This window comes from Convolutriloba macropyga, chromosome 15, assembly GCF_964194025.1.
Source record: "Convolutriloba macropyga chromosome 15, txConMacr16.3, whole genome shotgun sequence".
NCBI classification, from domain to species: domain Eukaryota; kingdom Metazoa; phylum Xenacoelomorpha; order Acoela; family Convolutidae; genus Convolutriloba; species Convolutriloba macropyga.
In genome coordinates this window covers 33,086,784-33,107,617 of record NC_134482.1, presented here as the reverse complement: position 1 = coordinate 33,107,617, position 20,834 = coordinate 33,086,784, and the positions used below count along the sequence as shown (strand labels likewise).

The 20,834-nt window shown below is 36.0% G+C and overlaps 1 protein-coding gene across 1 annotated transcript in view; it reads right to left on the bottom strand.

Annotated features, from left to right (window-relative positions):
• LOC142354429 (uncharacterized) overlaps nucleotides 1–17,530 on the bottom strand; it is a 65,222-nt gene extending 47,692 nt beyond the window's left edge. The window contains exons 1-3 of the mRNA XM_075406724.1: nucleotides 17,325–17,530; nucleotides 4,421–4,472; nucleotides 4,177–4,267 (exon numbers count right to left, since the gene is read on the bottom strand). Coding sequence (XP_075262839.1) covers nucleotides 4,177–4,267; nucleotides 4,421–4,472; nucleotides 17,325–17,501 — 320 coding nt within the window. The 5' untranslated portion in view covers nucleotides 17,502–17,530. The remainder of the gene's footprint in view (nucleotides 1–4,176; nucleotides 4,268–4,420; nucleotides 4,473–17,324) is intronic.
• Between the last annotated feature and the right edge of the window lie 3,304 nt (nucleotides 17,531–20,834).

The following is a 20,834-nucleotide window of genomic DNA, read 5'->3' as shown; positions in this document are numbered from 1 at the left end:
CGGTTGGCTTCGTAAGTAGCTAGCCACGGGGGGGGGGGGGGCATTATGATACAATACAGCCAACTCATTAACTCAAGCACAAGCCTTGAGAGATTTATTTGCCACTAAGTTCTATAAAAACAATCAAAATGACAAATGCTTCAAAAGAAACCTGAAAAGTGCAAACACTGAAGATAGTTGAAAAATTGCGTTGGCCAGCAAAGATCGTTAAACTCAGAAAATGACAAAAAAAATATAAACAATTGCATATTTTAAAATCGTGCTAAAATTCGTGATATTAACATCTTCAGAACCATTTAACTGTCTCCAGAGAGTACCCAGTATTCCTAATTCAAGCCTTAAATAGTTTCACGGGCTCCTAAAAATCAATAAATTTGGAACATGATAATGAAATTCAGAAAATTTGAAAAAAAATTTATCAAAATATTGCAAAAATTCGTGAAATTAAAACGGTTGAAAACAATGCCCTTGCCCGTAACAACTATGCAGTAGCATACTATCAACCCCTAGAGGACGTTGCCGGTCTACTGAGGGATTTAAAAAATAACAAAAGACGAAGATTATAGAAAAACTTGAAAATAGCAAGTTTTATCAAAGAATTGCTAGAAATCGAGACAATAAAATGTTGAAATCTATTTCATTGCCACCAAAAACTATGCAGTAACCTTTAATCAAACCCTAGGGGGGTGTATCAACCTCTAAGAACCATCCTTCACACCATAAGTATAAGTCACCAAAACAGTTTGAGCTGAAACAGAGCTGAAAGGCTCCAAGAGCACTTAATGCGCGCTGGGCGCTACCTGTTTATCCCGTTTTTGAGGACGAAAAGTCAAAAGCGTCAGACGAAAAATCGGTCAAGCGAAAAATCGCATAAAAAAAGACAGACAGGACTAATATAATTGCCACAAACTTCGTTTGAGAGCAATTAAAAACTTCAAAACAATTAGTAAAAATTTGCGTATTTATGTTTGGAGTACCAAAACATAGAGCTCTTAAAATGGTCATAAAAGTAATCATGTCTTGCAAAAGACCTTTACCAACTTTTAAAAAACTCAATTTTCGAGTGGTCTAACAAAAAATTTGAAATGACAAAAAAAATTGCAACATTTTGAGCTCCTAAAAATTGACAATTTAACTTTGAATTACGGCCTCACCAGTAGCTTCACCACGCTAAGCACTTGATGGACTGCTAACTGCGACCTCTAATGAAAGGCCTCTAACGAAACTTAATGCCAGCTGAGCTTTACCTGTTTATCCCGTTTTGAAAACTCAGTCATGAAAAAAGGTGTGAAAACATCTTACAAAAAAAGACAGAGCACCAATACAATCCAATTCTTGGATTGTAAAAAAGAAGAGCGCCTAAATAATAGCCGGTGAGAAGCTGACAACGGCTATTAACTTTAAAAAATCTTTAAAAAGACATTGCCCGAATACACTTCATATTCTCGGAATTGTAAAAACAAAGAGCACAAAAACAGCCCCAACAAAAACGGACTAAAACCAAAGCAAAAACTTTGATTTGGAACCATTAACAAAAAGAATCTGTATAATTCTCTCACAACAGGAAACCTGCAGGTCATTATTAACGGTGCGCACTGATTGCGCATTTTAAGTTTGTGTAATCGATTGTAACTGAAAGTTCTTCGTGGAGTAAGGTATTAACGTGTCGTAAACTGCTAACAATTGACTGAAAACTAGCACCGAAGCCCGATAAAGAACTACACCGAGCACATACAATCATTTCAAATTTATAAAAGTTAGATTTTTCAAAAATAAAGATTATTCCATCAAAATTTTTCGAGTCATAATCAAATGATCGAACAAGTTTAGTGTGACGTTACCAACTAGTAAACTTGTGTTCAAGAATTCCGGATACCAAAAAAATAATGTTAAACAAAAATCATGAATGTTTAAAACATACCCGGCAGATTGCCGGAAAATAGCCGCCGTTGATTCCAATAAGCATGATTGGGATTGAACGAATAGAATATATTGAAAAAAAAAGATTTTTGTACAAAAATATTTATTAAGTCCGCTTTATTTTGATGGCATTTCGTAGTTGAACATACTTCTGTTTCTTAGAGAGAGGCTACAGGGGCTACTATCAACACCAATAAGAATTAGAGGTGGTAACTAAGACTTATAGGAACGACGTTCAAATAGCGGGCATCCAAAATTGGGCTTTATGGCTTGTCCCGTTTCTATTTCTGACTTCAATTTTTTATACCGACTCTGTTCATTTTGAATTGCTTTGCTTAGCAACTGATGTGCAAATTCACTTTTAGCAGAATGAGAGAAGAGAGAAACTAGCCTAGAGAAGTCAAAAAGATTTCACGCAAAATGTCGAAAAAGCGGCAAAATGGTAAAGCGAAAAAAAGTTTGACGAAGTAAAAAAAAAAAATACGAGCGCAATAATAGCCGGCTGAGAAGATGAGGGCGGCTATTAAAAATCAACAACACCTGTGTTCCGGGGAGGCCAAAACCGAAGTATCGAAGTTCAAATCCGCGTCTTATCACTTAATTCTAAAGTTTTGTGAAAAACCGGATTAAAATTCGTCCTATTTTTTAACAGCCTGATTGAATGTTCGACTTTATTGATAGCAACATGGATAGAACTGGCTTGCTACTGTTGTCGATACACTATAAACATACCCGGCAGATTGCCTGAAAATAGCCGCCATTGATTCCCATAACCAAGATTGGGATTGAATGAAGAGAAAAAACTAGTGAACAAAAAGAATTTTGTACAAACAATTATAAAGTGCGAACTATTTTGATGTCCTTTTGGAGCCGAACAAGCTCCTGTTTCGTAGTGAGACCACACAGAGGCTAGTAGCAATACCTAACATAGCTGGCAGATTGCCAGAAAATAGCCGCAATAGCTTCGTAGATCTGCAGTCTCCAAAAAACAGTAAAAGAGACAGACCAAAAAAATTCGTCTTTTCATTGAAGGCTGATCTGTTATATTTTGATTAAAAATCTGTATAAGTTTTTGCTGCCTCTATCAGCTGCTCTCAAATAACCTTCATTTAGAGTGACACACACCCATTTGACCTTATCTCTTTGAATTAAAGTAAATTAAAGTCAATTTCAAAGTGAGGAAGTCGTTTTCGAGAGTGAGGTAAGTCAAGTGTGACCAAAAAATTAATCACGCGAATGAACAATAAAACTCGCTCCACTAAGAGCGAAAAATGACGTCACACACGCACTTCAGTTGAAATTGCATGAACGAATGAACAAAAAGCAGATTTGAAATGGTTGTGACGTCATATGGTCGTAACAAAAAGCGCGACGAAATAAAAAAAAAACGAAGAGAAGGCCTATAACAGCCCCAGCTATCCCTGTGCGGCTATTAATAAGCATTAGAGATGGTAACTAAGAACAAAGTTCGAGTAACGGGCATCAAAAATTGGGCTTTATGGATTTATCTCGTTTCTATTTCTGATTTCGTTTTTTGATACTGACTCTGTTTATTTTGAAATTCTTTGCTGAGCAACTGCTGTCTAAAAACACTTTTAGCAGAATGAGAGAAGAATGAAACTAGCCTAGAGAAGTCAAAAAGATTTCACGTAAAATGTCGAAAAGGCGGCAAAATGAGGTAAAGCAAAAAAAATGTTTATTCGACGAAGTAAAAAAATAGGAGTGCTATAATAGCCGGCTGAGAACCTGAGGCGGCTATTAAAACAACCAAAAAAATCAATATCTTCACTTTTTTTACTTTTTTAGCAAAACAAAATTCTGTCGAAATTCAAAGTTATTTCAATTTACACCCAAAAAACTTTTTTACTAACAGCGTCCCGTGAGCAGTTGTCTTATATTGACCTTGAAAGGGTATAGCTCTTTAAGCTTTGCAGCGTAGAAAAATGTAAACGAAAACCGACTATCGTAGGATAGTTCTTTTTCCAACAGGCGGTGGGCTTTAATTCAGGGTAAAATTTAAGAGTACCGCTATATCGCTAAGGTGCGCCAACAGCATTGGAGCTATAACAAAGAGCTCGCTTAGCCACGAGCTGACGGCAGAATGCACCGGCGGGAAAAATGGAGCTTTTCAGAGCCCACTTCTGCTTCCTATCCACTACACATTAGCTTGACCAGAAAAACGTTTAATCCCGAAAACAAAATTCACAGCTTAAAATTTCCAGAATGTATAATAGCTTATTTAATTTTGTGCCATGCCTGCCTCCAGCAGCCGGAACACCACCAGTTCCAAGGGGTCCTCCAATCGAGCCAGAGCCATTGAAATCGTAAAGTTGAACGTGTTGGTAGCCTGAAAAACTACGGAATACGAACATCTAGAAACTGAACGAAAAATTGGCCAGTGATCTGTTAAACCGACAGCTTTTTTGAAGGAATATCATAATCGAAGGATTCAATCAATTGCTATAGAGAGGCAATGTAAACAAACTTTTCTCTAACTCACCCCCGCAGGCAAGGAAGCGACGATCTGGTGATATGGCCATGCAATTCACCTGCTAAAATGCAGAAAAAAATACGCAACATCTACCAATTGTTTGTTACAAAAAGTGCTCATCAAGTTGTAGTCGCTTAATAAATATATTATTTGAACTTGCTTAAAACCTATCTGTCTTATGAGGCGTTCGCGACTATTACGGTATGCTGGCTCATATTAATGCATTGAGTTTCTCAGTTTAAAATGAATTCAAATGTATTACATTTATTACTATGAATTCATTACTAGTACTTATACAACCGAGCATCCAAAATTTCAAGCCTCTGTTATTTAAAAGAGTTCTTTGCACCCTTAGTTTTCGCCCATTATCCCATGTTTCTAGAGAAGTATGAGCTCCTTTAGTTAAAGACAGCACAGCGCTTTAATTCTTTTCACAGGAAGCTTATCCAAGTCTTGATGTTGCCCTTTTAATTCTGTGTGTTGCCACCAAGATAAGGAGATTCTGTTTTCATATCAAGTAGAATTGTTTATTTCTTCTCAATAGTGGATCAAAACAAGCAGTCGGATTGTTTTTGAACTCAAAATTGAATTGACTGGTTTTAGCTTTTAGACTGGTTTAATTATTGGCAATCCGTATTTGGAGAAGAATCTTAGTCACCGTTCATGCTGAGACTGGATCTTTGCTAGTTCGATTCTACATAGCGAAGCAGTTAGGTTTTTAACATAGCCGGCAGAATGCCGGAATAGCTGCGAAAGAAATAGATCTACCTGCAGTATAAGAGATAGAAACAAATATAATTTGAAAAATAAATCGACGCCGCTCAAAAAGCTATGTGAAAAACATTCAGCCATGAAGCTGAACTAAAAGAAAATGGTTAAAATCCATTCTGTAGTAGCTTTTCTATTATGGACCTTTATTTCATTGGACCTTAATTTAATTCAAAATAAACTTGAGTTTTAAACTGCAAAAGTCATTTCATTGAGATCAAAATCTAATCAGTGAGCGAGAAAAGACGTCACGCGCGCAAATACCGTTATAGAGAGGAAAATTTGACTCCAAGCTTTGCGGTGTGAACAAAAAAAGAAAAGGAGAGCGACCGACGAACATAAAAAGTTCTGAAACAGTTCAAAGAATTTAGATTGAGTAAACACAAAACCTAGACCTCGAATGGATTATGAAAGGAATAGGAAAAACCATTTAAAAAAATTTGAATTAAAAATCTTTAAAAAACCGTTAAAACCAATGTCAAATTGTCGTATGAACAAAAAACCACAATCCAGAATGCGAAACTTTGTTCAAACACTGTTTTCTCACTCTACATTGAAATTGGAGCGAAAAAATTTACACTGCAAAACTACTCGCTTTTCCGCACTTACTGTCTCGGCGTGATCAAAACCACTACTCCAATTTGAAAAACGAAAATTAGGAAACAACTTAGAAAGGAAAAAAAATGTGTAGACATATTCTTGGCAATTTTCATGAGTTGCGATTCCAATTAAAATTTTTGAAAACAAATAGTCTGGTATACTCAATTTCTTTTCAAAAAACAGCAAACGTTAGAAAACATACCCAGCAGATTGCAGGAGTATAGCCGCCATTTATTAGCAAAAACCCGACTTTAATTAGAAAACAGGAAGAAAACTCCTTCTGTACAAAAATATGTTAAAGTCTGAACTGCGTTCACACTATTCCTCAGTTTGAAATAGTCCTGTTTTCTGTTGAGGTTAGTATCAATACCAATCAATGCCAATTAGAAGTTATAATAACAAAGTTCAAGTAGGGGAAATCTAAAATTGAAATTGGGTTCTATGGGTCGACCCCTTTTCTATTTTTTATTGATTGTTCAATACTGACTCTACTGAATCTACATTGTTTCTCTGAGCAACTGCTGCTCAAAGCATTTCGAACAGAATAAAAGCTCAGAAGTTCAATAGATTTCACGCAAAATGTTGAACAAGCTGTGAAATGAGGTATAGCAAAAAAAATGTTCGACGAAGCAAAAACTGAGGTCCATTACAACAGATGAGGGGTTAGAAAGATGAGGGCGGTTTGAAAAAAACAAGCAAAAAATTTGGAGAGAACAAATAAAAAAGCAAAAAATCTGCATTTCCTAGAAAACATACCCAGAAGTTTGCACGAAAATAGCCGCCACTTATTACCATACAACCGGTTGGAATTCAAAAATGAAGAATATTACTTTTGTACAAAAATATTGAAAAGTCTGAACTATGTTCATACTATTCCATAGTATGACATAATCATGTTTTCTGATGAAGGTTAGTATCAATACGAACTAAAAATTATAATAAAGTTCAAGTAGGGGCAATCAAATTGAAATCGGGTTTTAGGGGTCGACCGCTCTTCTATTTTTGAAGTGATTTTGCAATACTGACTCTGTTAAAACTACATTGTTTTTCTGAGCAACTGCTGCTTAAAGTACTTTGAATAGAAAGAAAGGAATGAAAAAAATTAGAGAAGTCAGATTTCACGCAAAATGTTGAACAGGCTGTAAACTACGTAATAACGAAACAAATTTTTACTCGACGGAGCGAAAATTTAGGCCCATTATAATAAAAAAGAAGGCACAAAGATGAGCGAGTTTGCAAAACATACCCGAAAGATTGCCGAAAAATGGCCGCCGTTGATTCCAATAAGCATTATTGGAATTGAAAGAATAGAAGATATTGAAAATAAAATATTTTGTACAAAAACATTTTTTAAGTCCGATTTATTTTGATGGCATTTCTTAGTTGAACATAAGGTCCTTCTGTTTCTTAGAGAGAGGCTACAGGGGCTACTATCAATACCAATAAGCATTGGAGATGGTAACTAAGACTTATAGGAACGACGTTCAAATAGCGGGCATCTAAAATTCTGCTTTATGGGTTTATCCCGTTTCTACTCCTGACTTCAATTTTTTATACTGACTCTGTTCATTTTGAAATGCTTTGCTGAGCAACTGATGTTCAAAATCACTTTTAGCAGAATGAGAGAAGAGAGAAACTAACCTAGAGAAGTCAAAAAGATATCACGTAACATTTTGAAAAAGCGGCAAAACGAGGTAAAGCGAAACATTTTTTTATTCGACGAAGTAAAAAAAATAGGAGCGCTATAATAGCCAGCTGAGAAGATGAGGGCGGCTATTGAAAACACAAGCGATAATTTTGCAAAAAAAAACAATGCAAAAAACGGCATAAGTTAGAAAACATATGCAAAATTTATTCATCGAACCATTCATGTTGCGTCCCATACTTCAATCTCCCTTTTATTCAACTCTGTATTAAAATGTTAGAAAATCTATCATGAAGACACATAAAAGCCATGGCCCTTCCAGCCTGGATGCCAACGAAAAGCGAAGGCTTCTAACATCGTTTAAGTCGTCCTCAGCTGATCTATGCAAAACGATTGCTAAACAAGCAATCCGCGTAGCTACGTCTCATTTCACCATGCTTCTTCAGTGTAATTCATGCGGGTTGATAGCTCTTGATAAATGACCCGGTGGATGACCGATTAGAATTCGGGATGGCCTCAGGCGAATTATTGGAAGAACTATTGTCAAATGTATATGTTAGAAAACATACCGGGCAGATTGCAAGAAAATAGCTGCCATTGATTACCATAAAACCGGTTGGAATTTTAAAAAATGAAGAAAATTACCTTCGTAAAAAACTATTTCAAAGTCTGAACTGTGTTCATACCATTCCGTAGTTTGACATACGCCTGTTTTATGCTTAGGGATACAGCGGCTAATATCAATACCAATTAGCATTAGAGACATTAACTTTATAATAACAAAGTTGAAGTAGGGGGAATCTAAAATTGGAATTGCGTTTTTTGGTTAGACTCTTTTTCTATTTCTTAATTAATTTTGCAATACTGACTGTTGAATCTATAACCGGAGCAACTGCTGCTTAAAGCACTCTGAACATAAAGAAAAAAGCTTAGAGAAGTCCAAGATTTCACGCAAAATGTTACACAAAATGTGAACCGATGTATAGGAAAACAAATTTTCATTAGACGAAGCGAAAAATAACATCCACAATAACAGATAATAAGGGTATAAAGATGAGGGATGGTACAAGAAACACAGGCGATAAATTTGGAAAAAACGAAAAAGACCAAGCAAAACAATGACTAAAGAAGCCTGTTAAATTTTTCAATACAGTATTCCCCCAACTTTTAGAGTCTCAACTGACTTACCAACGCCCAGTTTCGGCTGGTTCTTTGAGCAACCACACAACACCCAAATGCAATGGAAAACACTTAAATGACAAAGCAAAATCTACAAAACAGCAGAATCGGTTTATTTATCTTATTTTAAAAAATGTGCTATCATCAATTCTTTAAGTGTTTTCATTGAGTTTTCACGTACATCCAACCCTAATTAAACAAATGAAAAGAAATACTCAGGCAGAAAAAACAGTAATTAGTCCAGAAAAAATATTGAAACAAATTGTGATAATTTAGACTGTTTCCTTGATCTGAAACAAACTTCAAAAGATAACAAAATTAAAAGAGCATGAAAACCCCACATGATACTTAAAACATGGTGAACACTACAAAAACAATAAAAAAGCGAAATCATAAAAATAGCTCAAGATTGCTTATAGATTACTAATTCATGATCCAGACGGTCAAAAAACTCCAAAACAAACAATTAGTTGTTAATATTGTTTAGAACAACCACTTTCTTTGAAAAAGAAAAGTTAAAAACTAAAGAAAAAAACTGCTTCAAAACAGCAGCACGTGATCATAACATTTCGCTCGCTTGGCAAAATTTTTTACGCCTACTTTTCTGGCTCTCTCAAAACTGCAGTATGCACTGAAAATCACACGGCTCCCCAATTCGTTCATCCATTCGGCCTAAACACTTAAATTTCACGAGCCGCGCGGACTTTTATATCCTGTTTTAAATAAACTCCAAAAAAGACGCTCAACCAATACACCTCTTCGGGTTGTAAAAGGACAGCGCCCCAAAACAATTCAAATCCTTTGAATACGAACACCGCGATATAGCTCCACTTAGCTAACAGCTTTGCAGCTATAAAAAGGACTTTACATCTCTTCGATTGTGAGGGCAGTTCAACTGTTTCACTCCAAAACTCTACTGGCTTCAAATTCTAATTGAGCTAATTGAGTTCACGTTCCATGTCCTGGCTTTAGGTAACCACTTTCAACGTTACTGAAGAAAATGTGGCAGCGTTCAGTTTCATTCTGGATGTTCACGAGAGATTCAGTGTAAAGAGCAATAACTCTGGCACACTCATTTCCGCTTGAGGAGGTACACAAAAAACATTATCCGTAGTAAATTGCCATGTTTTCTATGTATTCTGTCACTTTGAAGCGTACATATGGTTGTCCAATATGTAAGAAAGATAATAAACCGAGGTTTTGCTCTCATATATTTTCACTCCAGAGCAAAAGTACTGATAACCTCAAAAACAATTTCACCCTTTAACTCCCCGAACCCCATTTCACTCCTTTTGTAAAAAAAATATGGAATGAACATTTGCTCATTTTGAACATGCAGTTTTTATTACTAACACTACGACGTAATCGATTAATTACCATTATTAGCTTTATTGGTTAAAGCACTATTTGCAAACTCAAAGTGCTGTGCAATAGATTTCTTAGAACAACGAAGTTTTTTTAGCTTTTCCAGAAGGCTTTTCCGTTTGCTAAAAGTTTTATTTCAAAAGGTAGTCAACTCTATACGCGAGGGACTGCATCTTTTTCCGGAAGCGGTCTTCATAGCTGGAGTTTGAAAGTTGTATACGTATTGAGGTCTTGTCACTTTGCCATTTCGAGATGCCAGCAAGTTAAGATAGCCTGGAATCCGGGTGGTGAACCAGACGACGACCCATCAGAGGAACTTTGAAAAGAGCAACTAATTAATAAAATTAATAAGTTGATGTGCCAGGTGATAGTCGAAAAATTGATCTGCATACACAGTACATTATCCGTAGTAAATTCTAAAGGAGACGTTGGGCAACCCACAATAATGCGAATTACAATAGTCAAGCTTAGTGAGAATCAAAACTCTCACTAGTTCAATTAAGGAATTGTTTGGATTTAGGTCTCTGATGGAAGAGACTTTACGTAAGAAGTAGTAACAACCTGAATAGACTGAACTAACTTCCTTAGAGAGAGAGAGAAAAAGAGTATCATCTAAAACAAACCCCAAAAATTTTAAAATATCCAAATCATTAGAATCCATTGGCAGCTCAATATTACAGACTATCGAGCTCTTCCGCGCAACATTCATAAATTCTTTCCTTTGTGCCCAACACAGAATCAAAAACTTGAGTCAAATTGTTGTTGTAGACAAAAAACAACCGAGTCATCAGCATAAATATGAAAATTCACGTTGAGCTCTGATGGTAACAGATAGCAAGACCAACGAAGAGCGCCTGAAACAGAACCTTGCGGAACACCCATTTCATCAGACTGCGTTGATGAGCAAACGTCATCAATTGAAAATTTTTGTATTATACCACTGAGGTAGCTCCTCATAAAGTTGAAAACACTTAAGCTCAATTCCTAGACTAATTTCATGAATAGATAGAAGTATATCATGACCAATTTTATCAAATGCGGCTGATCATGCTTTTTATCAATTCTAAAGGTAGCAAAATGTCAAAGGTTGCATTCAGCAGAAAATAACTTTCTATTAGCACATTGCAATTTGCATACAAATTTTTATCTTCAAGATGCTCTCTCAGTTGCTGTAACACAACTCTCTCCAAAAAATTTGAGATAAAGCTTAGATTCCATAAGCAGAAGGACAATAATTCTCTAAGTCTTCACAATCAAGATTAAACTCTGATCTGGGGTTTTACCACCACTGTTTTAAGAACCTGTGGAAGAACTCCAATCTCTACAGAAGAAATGTTGAATAGCATGGATCGATAAGAATAATGAAATAATTTTACGAAACGCATCGGGATTCTGTCGATCTCAAACGTACTGATAGAGAATTCTGAACACAATTTTCTCAATTCGTTAAGAATTAAATGCCCAGAAAAACTCATCCCGCTCCTTATGCATTGATTTTCATGAGACGCGGCTCGGTCTTTTGATGAAACAACATCTTTAATTTCTGCAATGAATAAGTTGAATTCGGCGGCAAGAGCTTGTTTGATATCATATCTTGGCAACTCACATTCTTTGTTGCCTTAGAGAGATATCAGTTAAGTAAAACTCGGGCGGCTAGACTCATTCATCGGTGTTTTTAGGATATACCTAGCACGCTTTTGAAGAAAACACGCTCTGATTGTTTTCTTCCTATTCAGATTAAATAAATTGTCAAAAAACGGACATATGTGAGTTATCAGTGTCATATATTTAAGCGGAAAAAAAGTGTTCAAGATTGTTTCCTCTGCCGCTAGATAATTACTCCAAGAACTGTCAACATCGGTCGGACAAATTTTCTTATTTTCGAACAGTTTAAAAGAGCTTCAAAAAAAACAAGGGTTAAACTTGCCCAATTTCGGAACAAAATTAGAGCGTAGGCTTAGTTACACATAATTTGTTCAACGAGAAACAAATTACAGAATGGTCTGAGGTTATAAAGATTGAATTTGTAACCTCAATGGACATATTTTTGGAAGAAATGACATGATCAGAAAGCCCCTTTTATGAGTTTCACTATCTGCGTGTTGAATTAAGCTGAGGTCTTCAATAAAAAAATTCCATTAGAGTTGAGGCATCATTGGTTATCGTCAAAGAGATATTCAAAACATCTACCACAAGAACTGTCAAAAGCAACCTTTTCAACAAACCGATTCTTTTATTCAAAACGTCTCAATAAAAGAATGAAGTTTCCTCCAAGAATCCGATAGATAGCAATTAATAATAAAATTATTCCTTCAGCCTTAAGTATTATGAAGTAGCGCACAAAATATTCGAAAAACATCCAAATTTTCCAGTAGAACAGATCTGTAAAACTGAAGATTCCTCCACCTCTTTCATTGGTTCTTGGGGCACTATAATACTTAAATGCGGTGGGACATTGTTGGAGTAGAAAGTTGTCACCAGACGAATTATTCATCCCATATTCCAATCATACACCAATACGAATTTCGTTTAGCTCTAAAATGGCACTTAATTATTCCATATTCTCAATAGCTGATAATCTGTCAAGGGCTGATAACTCAGCAGCAGAGCTTGGCGAGCATGTTTCAAACGACCATAAAATCATTCCTTGTAAATTTGAACAGTTAATGATTCCTATGCCAGTATAATGAACGTATACGCTCTTAACACAATTCGATGTTGTTTGTGGATTACATTGCTGCAGACAAATATCGCGTTGTGGCTCAGTGGGCGGTGCCATGCTCACTTTGGTTTAAGTTGGGAAATCAGTGGGACAAAAGAAAAAGCCCGTTAAGGGGCTCGGAAATTATTCTGTCAAACAGAGGCGGGGAACTCCCATGCCAAACTTTTAAACTAGTGAGAATAAACTAGCGTAGCTAAAAACACGCATATCAAGCAGATGCGGAGAACTCCCACGCAGTAAACAAAGTTAAATCAAGCATTTTTTTCTTCCGCCGGAATCTAAGATCCCCGATAACTGGGGCTACTCGGAAACAATGTTCGCCCTCTGAATACACAAAAAATAACAACACACAAGCTGAAACGAAGTTAAATAGCCTCCCACGTGCAACACGAAGATCATTTATGACATCACTTAGGCACAGTCAATTCGTTCAGTCCCAATGCGTCTACTATCTCGAAATCTAAAATATCTTCTGGTGAAAGCTCAGGCTTAGCATTGATGTAGCAGATCTTGATAATATTCAGATTTCAGAATCAAGTCATTTAAAAAAACTTTGTTTTATGATTGCAACGTATGATTGGAATCAAAAATGAGGACTTGAACATCTTCACAAAATTAAGACTTACAGGGAAATTTAATTGATTCTTCTTTGCAGTTTATTTTTTAATGAAAAGCAATCAGCATCTGTTCTTACGTCCTCTGCATCTGTGTTCACCTCCTTTTCTGTAAGTTATTTCACACACCGATATTTTTAGTCAATTTTAAGTAATAGCGAAGCAGTAAGGGACAAGGAAAATAGGTTTAGCGTATGGAAAGGTTTCAACGTGTTTTGAAATTCAATTATGTTGTTTATTTCTCTTGATCTTCTCATGAAGACTTTAATGTGATGCATATGCCATTATAGTCTTAGTTTAAAATTTATCCCTTAATAGGCAGCTTAAAGTTTTCATTACTTTGACACTATTTTTCAAAAGAAAACTGAGTTCTCGCTGCAACTGTGCTGCTCCCCATTGTTATTTAGAAGTGGACACATCCCAAACAATCGTTCTTTAATCACAATCGACGTGGAGTCATCCATATCGATCGATAAGTTCCAATCATACTTACATGCAATTTGTTTCAAATCATTAGCTTCTTTGTTTAGTTCTAGAAATTTCTTGGTTGTTATGACTACCTCCTAAGATCTACCGATATCCCATGCCCAAAAGATTCAAACTAAAGCCGCAATTTCGTATTTTCACTCCCTACCTGACCATCGTTTATTCTATTCCTGTCTTGAAACTCAATGCGGCGTCCATGAACAAGGCAACTATCGAATAAACATATTGGGCTTCAGCATGACCATATAAATAAAACCATAGAACGAACAATTAGAAACCTCGATTGTTAATCAGCTGTTTTCATCACTTAAAAAATTGCTAAATGTGTACTGTATTGTTTACTGCCAACGCCAAGGCTCCGATATATTTGATAAATTACTAACACTAGACATAGTTGTTCTTGAAATTACAAAAGATATCAGCAAATCAGAACAACGGAGCAATACTTTGATTGAGAACTACAGAGCAGGACATTGGTAACGCAATCTAACAATCTAAAACAGATCTCCAACTGCCCAAGTCACGCAGATCACATGGAGATCGTCGACAGACAAAAAAACTGGACGACAGAAAAGGATAGCTTGTACAGTCCACGACTCAGAGTCGCCATTGCGTTTCTGGTTTTCCTCTCCTTGTCTAGTGATCTTTTTTCGTCCCGGACTCAAAGCCCCATCCACTTTCGTGTTACTCTCACCTTTTGTACGATGCGGTGACAGGTGAGCTTTTAGGAGTCCCGAACCCGGAGCTCCAACCACAATGAGTGCCAAAGAAAAACAAAAAACGCAGAGTACTGCTCATCACGCAGTAGTGACATCAAGAAAGCTGAAGCTTCTTCCGACTGTATTGCTTGTCGATTCAGCATACATTTAAAAGATTGTACGGGCCTGAACAATTCAGGGAATTATGGAGCACTAGCACTAGGTTTCAACGCGCTACTGTTTTGCAATGCATGTGTTTCGCAGGAGTCGCACGAATCAGCACCCCGCAAAGATAAGCAAAAAAATGCAAATGATCTATATTAGTTAAAGACAATCTCTGATGAAAACTATTTACAAGTAAGGCCAAAAGTGAATCCAGGATCCTTATTAACGGAAAAGAAACATCGTTTACCTATAACGACATTAGAAAATCTACCAGGCACTAGAAACCTGAGTCGAAGTGGAAAGATTCTCGATCTACACAGGAGCAGGTTAGGTCTGAAGGGAAACAAGATCATGATTCATCTAGATGTAGACGCCGGAATCGTAGATACTGCTAAGCTTGAAGGGCATGGGGACAATAGGAATCGAACCATACTACTAAAAATCCCAAAGGCACAGCACAGATATGCATTGATCTTCGCTTCTGCAAAAAAGCTGAAAAAAAGTTTATACATGTTCGTAAGTAGGCAACTGCCAAAGAAAAAAGAAGCTTTAATTCGAAGGAGAGAGCTTGTTACTGGAAAAAGAGTCAGAAGAACTTGGAGTCAAAGATAGTATAAATTTCATCAACAGAACAAAGCGAAGATGGAAAAGACCGCAAGCCTAGTCTGATGAAGGACAACCTCTCTAACTAAAGTTGCTGATATACAATGCAAGAAGCATCCGGGAGTTCCAGCGAAGAACGAAATTTTCAAAACCCATAACAGCTAAAAAAAATTGCAATTCATTGCATAACGGAAACATGATTGACAGAAAGCATTACGACCGCTGCAATTGTTTTATCAAGATTTAAGATACATCGCAGTGATTGTGTGAAAATCCAAGAATGGAGGGTGTCTGATAGCTGTGACTAACAATATTCCTAGCTGTCGAATGGAAACGGACACCGCACTTGTTTTTATTCCTCTTCCACAATTTTCTGCTGCTCATGAAAACAGCGAACTTATAACAACTGTCTCATTGCAACAATATAAGTCTTTCAAATAACAACTATCTACCAAGAAATGATCAAACACCGAGGACGCATGATGAGATGGCACAATTTTTCAATGGATACTTTCAGTCTCTCCTCTCGAATTAAAATCATAAAAAGCGAAGGTTCAAGTAGAAGGTAAGATTAACAATTTGTATTTCACACAAATTGAAATACTGGAAATCTCAAAAAACCACAAAAACAAAGCCAACGGACTAACTAGGATTTGAAACATTAAAACGTTTTGCTATGTCTTTGTCAGATTCCTTACATTCTCTTTTTAATGCCATCACAAAAATAGGAACTTTCCCTGCAACTACCATCCAGCCGATAGGAACTACATGTCTGAAGGTTCAAAACTTTCCATTTGGCAGCACATCTTTCAAGAATGGACTTGAGTTTTATTGTCTCAGAAACCCTAACCTGGTCAGAACATGCAAAAAAGTGAGTACAAAAGTCATCGAAACCTTTTACGCAATCAAGAAAAATTTGGTTAACACAACTTTAAGAAGCAAGAAAAATGCCTAAAAGAGTTACATTGTGCACAGTGTCAGTTATGGTTCACAACTATTGAAACTAAGCACCACAGATTCGACTATAATTAAAAACGTTCAGAGGAAAGCAGTAGCATGGATTTTTGGTTCAAAAGACAGCAATCGCACAACTGTAGTTTAGCTATTATCAGGATTTTACCATTATCGCTTTATCAAGAGTTACACGTCGTCACACTGTTTGCTAACATATTAACGGGAAAATTTGACACCTGCTGGCACAAGTATGTCTCACTTGAAGATATCGGGAACAAAAGAGCGCAGACAACTCGAAATTTTCATTGCTCCAATTTCCGTCTAAAGAAATACGAATCCGATTTTTGGATGCAAGCTTTTAACCTCTGTTTGAACAATTCTGTTTGAACAAGACCAGAAGCTTAAGATTTTGGATCCCTACTTTCTGTACTTCTACAAAATACGACGAGAATATGTCATGCACCTGGAGAATTGTTTGAGGATGTTTTAATTGCAAAGAAGTGAAAAAACTCAATTTTTAGACTATGAACTGAGAACTTTTTAAAACTGAGGGTCTGAGGACCCCTGCTATTTTTGCTCTAAACTTATTATTATCATTGTTTTGAGAAAAACAACTAAATCAGTCCTTTATTTGTTGCTCTTTTTGTACTCTGTACATCGGTTCCATTTATGAGAAGTATATTGGTTTCTAAGAATTCTATTTGTTAACAATTGGATGTTTTTGCATGCAGCCAGTGACTTTCTTAGCCTCTTGTTTTGTTTCCAATTTGTTCTTCTATACCCCTTAGGACAGTAGGGGTTAGACGGTACTTGATTGGGACGGAGGCGAGGACGATACGTCTCTACACTAACCTTAAGCTGGGAGGTTGTAATGGGAAAAACAACACTTTTCATAGTGGCTTATTTTGATGCCTTTGTTCAGAAGTTCAAGAAGCTGCAACCAAATGGTTTTTGCCTTCAGGGCAAACTTATCGCAGAACGACGCTCCACTGTAATTTTGTACAAACTATTTGAATTGATCCACTGTTTTGTTGACATACAATGTAGGGCACAAATTACCCGGTACAAATTTGCCTTATATACGATGAACGCTAAGATATTCCAAAAAATTTACCGAATCTGCATGCTGTATTTCTTTGAAAGGCATTCCACTTTGCAGTGCATCTGGATTCCAAAATTTGATAGTCCTGTCATAGCTAGAAGTGACCAAGACTATGTCATTTGTAGGAATATGCATGCCAGCGAATGATCCAATACCGGCAACATGTTTGGATGCAACACTCGGAGTCATTAAATGTCACTGAAAAGATGTCACCAGATTTCAAAATTTTTCAACTTCTTTCTTTAAAATGTTTATTTCTCACACTTTGCTGGATCTCCTTATTGCTCGAGATCTCCATATAGTAGTAGTAGTAGTTAAGTCTTTACTGCCACTGCATCCAATTGAATGATCTTCTGCTCCTCTCGAAACTTTACAAGGACATTGAGGAGCACAAAATCAACCTACCCATTCAATCATGGAACAACAGAGGGCAAGTAACGCTGAAGTTAAATAAGACACTAACTGAACAAAGAAGGACAGAATTTGTCTACAGAACTGCTAGAGTAGTGAACAGAATACATGAGCGAGTCGACTTTGATTGCGAAGTTGGACTAAAGAACAGAATCATCAATCTTATGTGGTGGCACGTGGAAAATCGGTTTTCCGAAAACAACGTCTGCACGTGGCAGCTATGCTGCGACTTTGGGTGTTGCAGAAACAACTGGACAAATGTCTGAACAGACAGCGGGAGCATTGGCCCCTCCAGGCCAACTGGGAATCCAAAACAACAACAACTGCTAGGATCAAGGGTTTTCAACTATTATACACAGTCAATACAGTTTATATCTGTCTAACTTTGCTCTGTATATTGCAATGTCCACATCTTCTCTATGTACATTTGTTTTCTTCGTTGTATGTTCTTTCGAAAAACTGTTGGTAAATCTTCTGAACAGTTTTTAAAAAAAGGAACGTCAATTAAAAACTTTCTTTCGAACGTTTTCGAACTCGTCGTCAGGTACATCGTCAGGTTATAAAGAATAAAATGCTAAAATAAAAAGCCAGAAAACCAAGATGCGAAGAAGATGTCAATTCAAACTTAAATTGATTTTTTAAAAAAAACGAACGTTTTCAAACATTGCGTTCATCGTCAGGTCCAAAATCAAATAAAATCATTTATAAAGTCTATAAACTTGTCTTTGACTCTATTTCTAAGAAATGAGTTTAAATTGCAACGAATTTCTGAAATTATTTGCAGTTAAAATCATATTTACAATAATTTACTTAGACTTATTACAATGAAACTATTTCAATCTCTATTCCTGAGTTTTTGAAAAAACCGGGTTTATTTTTTCCATTCCTGATAATGAGTTTTTACTTCTATTCCTATCTAATGTTACTTTTTATTTGTTGGGAATGACAAAAATTCGAATTAACATGTACCGGATTATTTCTTGAATTCAAAAAGTCAAATTTTTCTATTTGAACTAATACTTCAATGTCAATTCCCGCCCCGGTACTAAGCTTTTTGATATAGATCGCTTCTATTGTCATTAGTTTTTCTACCCCGCGACATGCATCAAGTATCTCCCATTCAGTATTATGCGCTGTACCACAACATTCAACGAGGTGGTGTCCCACAGGGGAATCCTTCATTCGATGCTTCGAATTTCTAGTGGTAGTATGTGGGCTGGTTTGGCCAACATAGATCGAAGTGCATTCATTATATGTAATTTTATATACCACATGGGATTTCAGAATCTTATCAAAAGATGATTTCAGGATGGGCATGCATTTTCTAATTTTCTTATTTTGAAATCGATTTTAATATCACACATTTTTTTCAGTCGACTTGCAAAATTTTGAGTGTTTTTTCTTCTGTATTGAACAAAAAGCATAGGTTTAACCTCTTTTTTGTTAAGATTTTCAAATGCTTTGAGATGCTGCTCTTTTGTTGGGTTTTTGTAACCTTTTTCATCATGAATATTTTGTCCAGCTTTTCACTTGCAATATTAGATGACGACTCAGTGGTATACTGATTTTGAGTCCAGATCTCCTGATTTTTCTTAAGAGCTACATCGAAGGATTGCCAGTCACTGGCTGCGTTAAAAATCCTATGTACAGTCCCTTGAATCAACTTTTATTTATATTTAAACGGTGGACAGCTACGGAAATTAAGGTTGATTCCCGTATCGGTCGATTTTGGATGCCATTGACAACAAAATTTTCTATCTTCGCTTAGGTTTATATTTAGATCTACGAATGCCAGCTCCCCACTACCATTCGATATCTCAAGATTGAATTGTAAGCTATTGTGAAGAGAATTTGCATACTCAAGGTTCCCCATGACACTGCACAATATGTCATCCACATACATCTTGAATGATTTCAACTCCTGTGTGTCCTCTGTCGTACCGTTCCCTGAAAAATAAGAACAGATCCAGACAATTTCTTGAATGGCTTTTACTCAGTGTCAGTGATCATTTGGCATTTTAAAAGAAACCACCTTTTGCTTGTTTCGCACTCGACTTTTTTCCCTCGGAAAGTAACGCGTGGGTTAGAATCAATGCACATTCCCTTCGTTTCAGGGGTTTTGTTCTTCCTTCCCTTATCTGGTTTCTGCAAGGAGTTTTCGAAAGTTTAAAGTTTTCAACCACGAATTTGCCATAACTACCGCCAGCGAAGCACCCAATGCTAAACTGTCCCCTTGAGCGTACCACCTTTTATTACACTTAAAGTGAACATTCTTTACGGCTAGTCTCCAAAAGTTCTTCATAGCTGACTTCAAAATCTCAGGAGCCTCGTAACTTTAAAGGCTATTTTATTTGCTTCCTTGACCGGTGCATTGCTGTACAAAATTTAACATCGAGAGATACTACTAGCTCAACTTGATCCAATTAGTAGCCTCTAAAGCGGTTCTCGCATCCTTCGAGTTAGTTTCAATATTTGCACCTGGTAATCTCTTGAAAAAGGGAGAAACAATTATATTGAGGATGTCGTAACTGCTACTTGGTATTGAAAAAACTGGCCGAGACGATGTACCGTTTTTATGCACTTAGCAAGTCCATAAAGCTGGACAGGTGCGATCCAATTGTTCTGAAACTGTGATTTTGGGGTTGAAAGAAAGACCAGATACTATCTATTATCTTTGTCAGGAGTCTTTCTTTTCACTATGCAGAAGATCTTTTCCTGCGTGATGAAAAAAGCTACTAATTTCCACTAAATTGTACTCATTCAAAAAAAAAAGGCTAAATTATACCGCATGACTAAATTCAAATTATTCAAGAAAATTAAAAACGAATTTTTACATATCTACAACCTTATCTACAGAACTTTACATCTGAGTATATATATATATATATATATATATATTTATATATATATTTATGTATATAAATATATATATATATATATATATATATATATATATATCTATATGTATATACATATATATATATATATATATATATAAATATATATATTTATATATGTATATATATATATATATATATATATATATATATATATATATACATATATATTTATATATATATATATATATATATATATATATATAAATTCGAT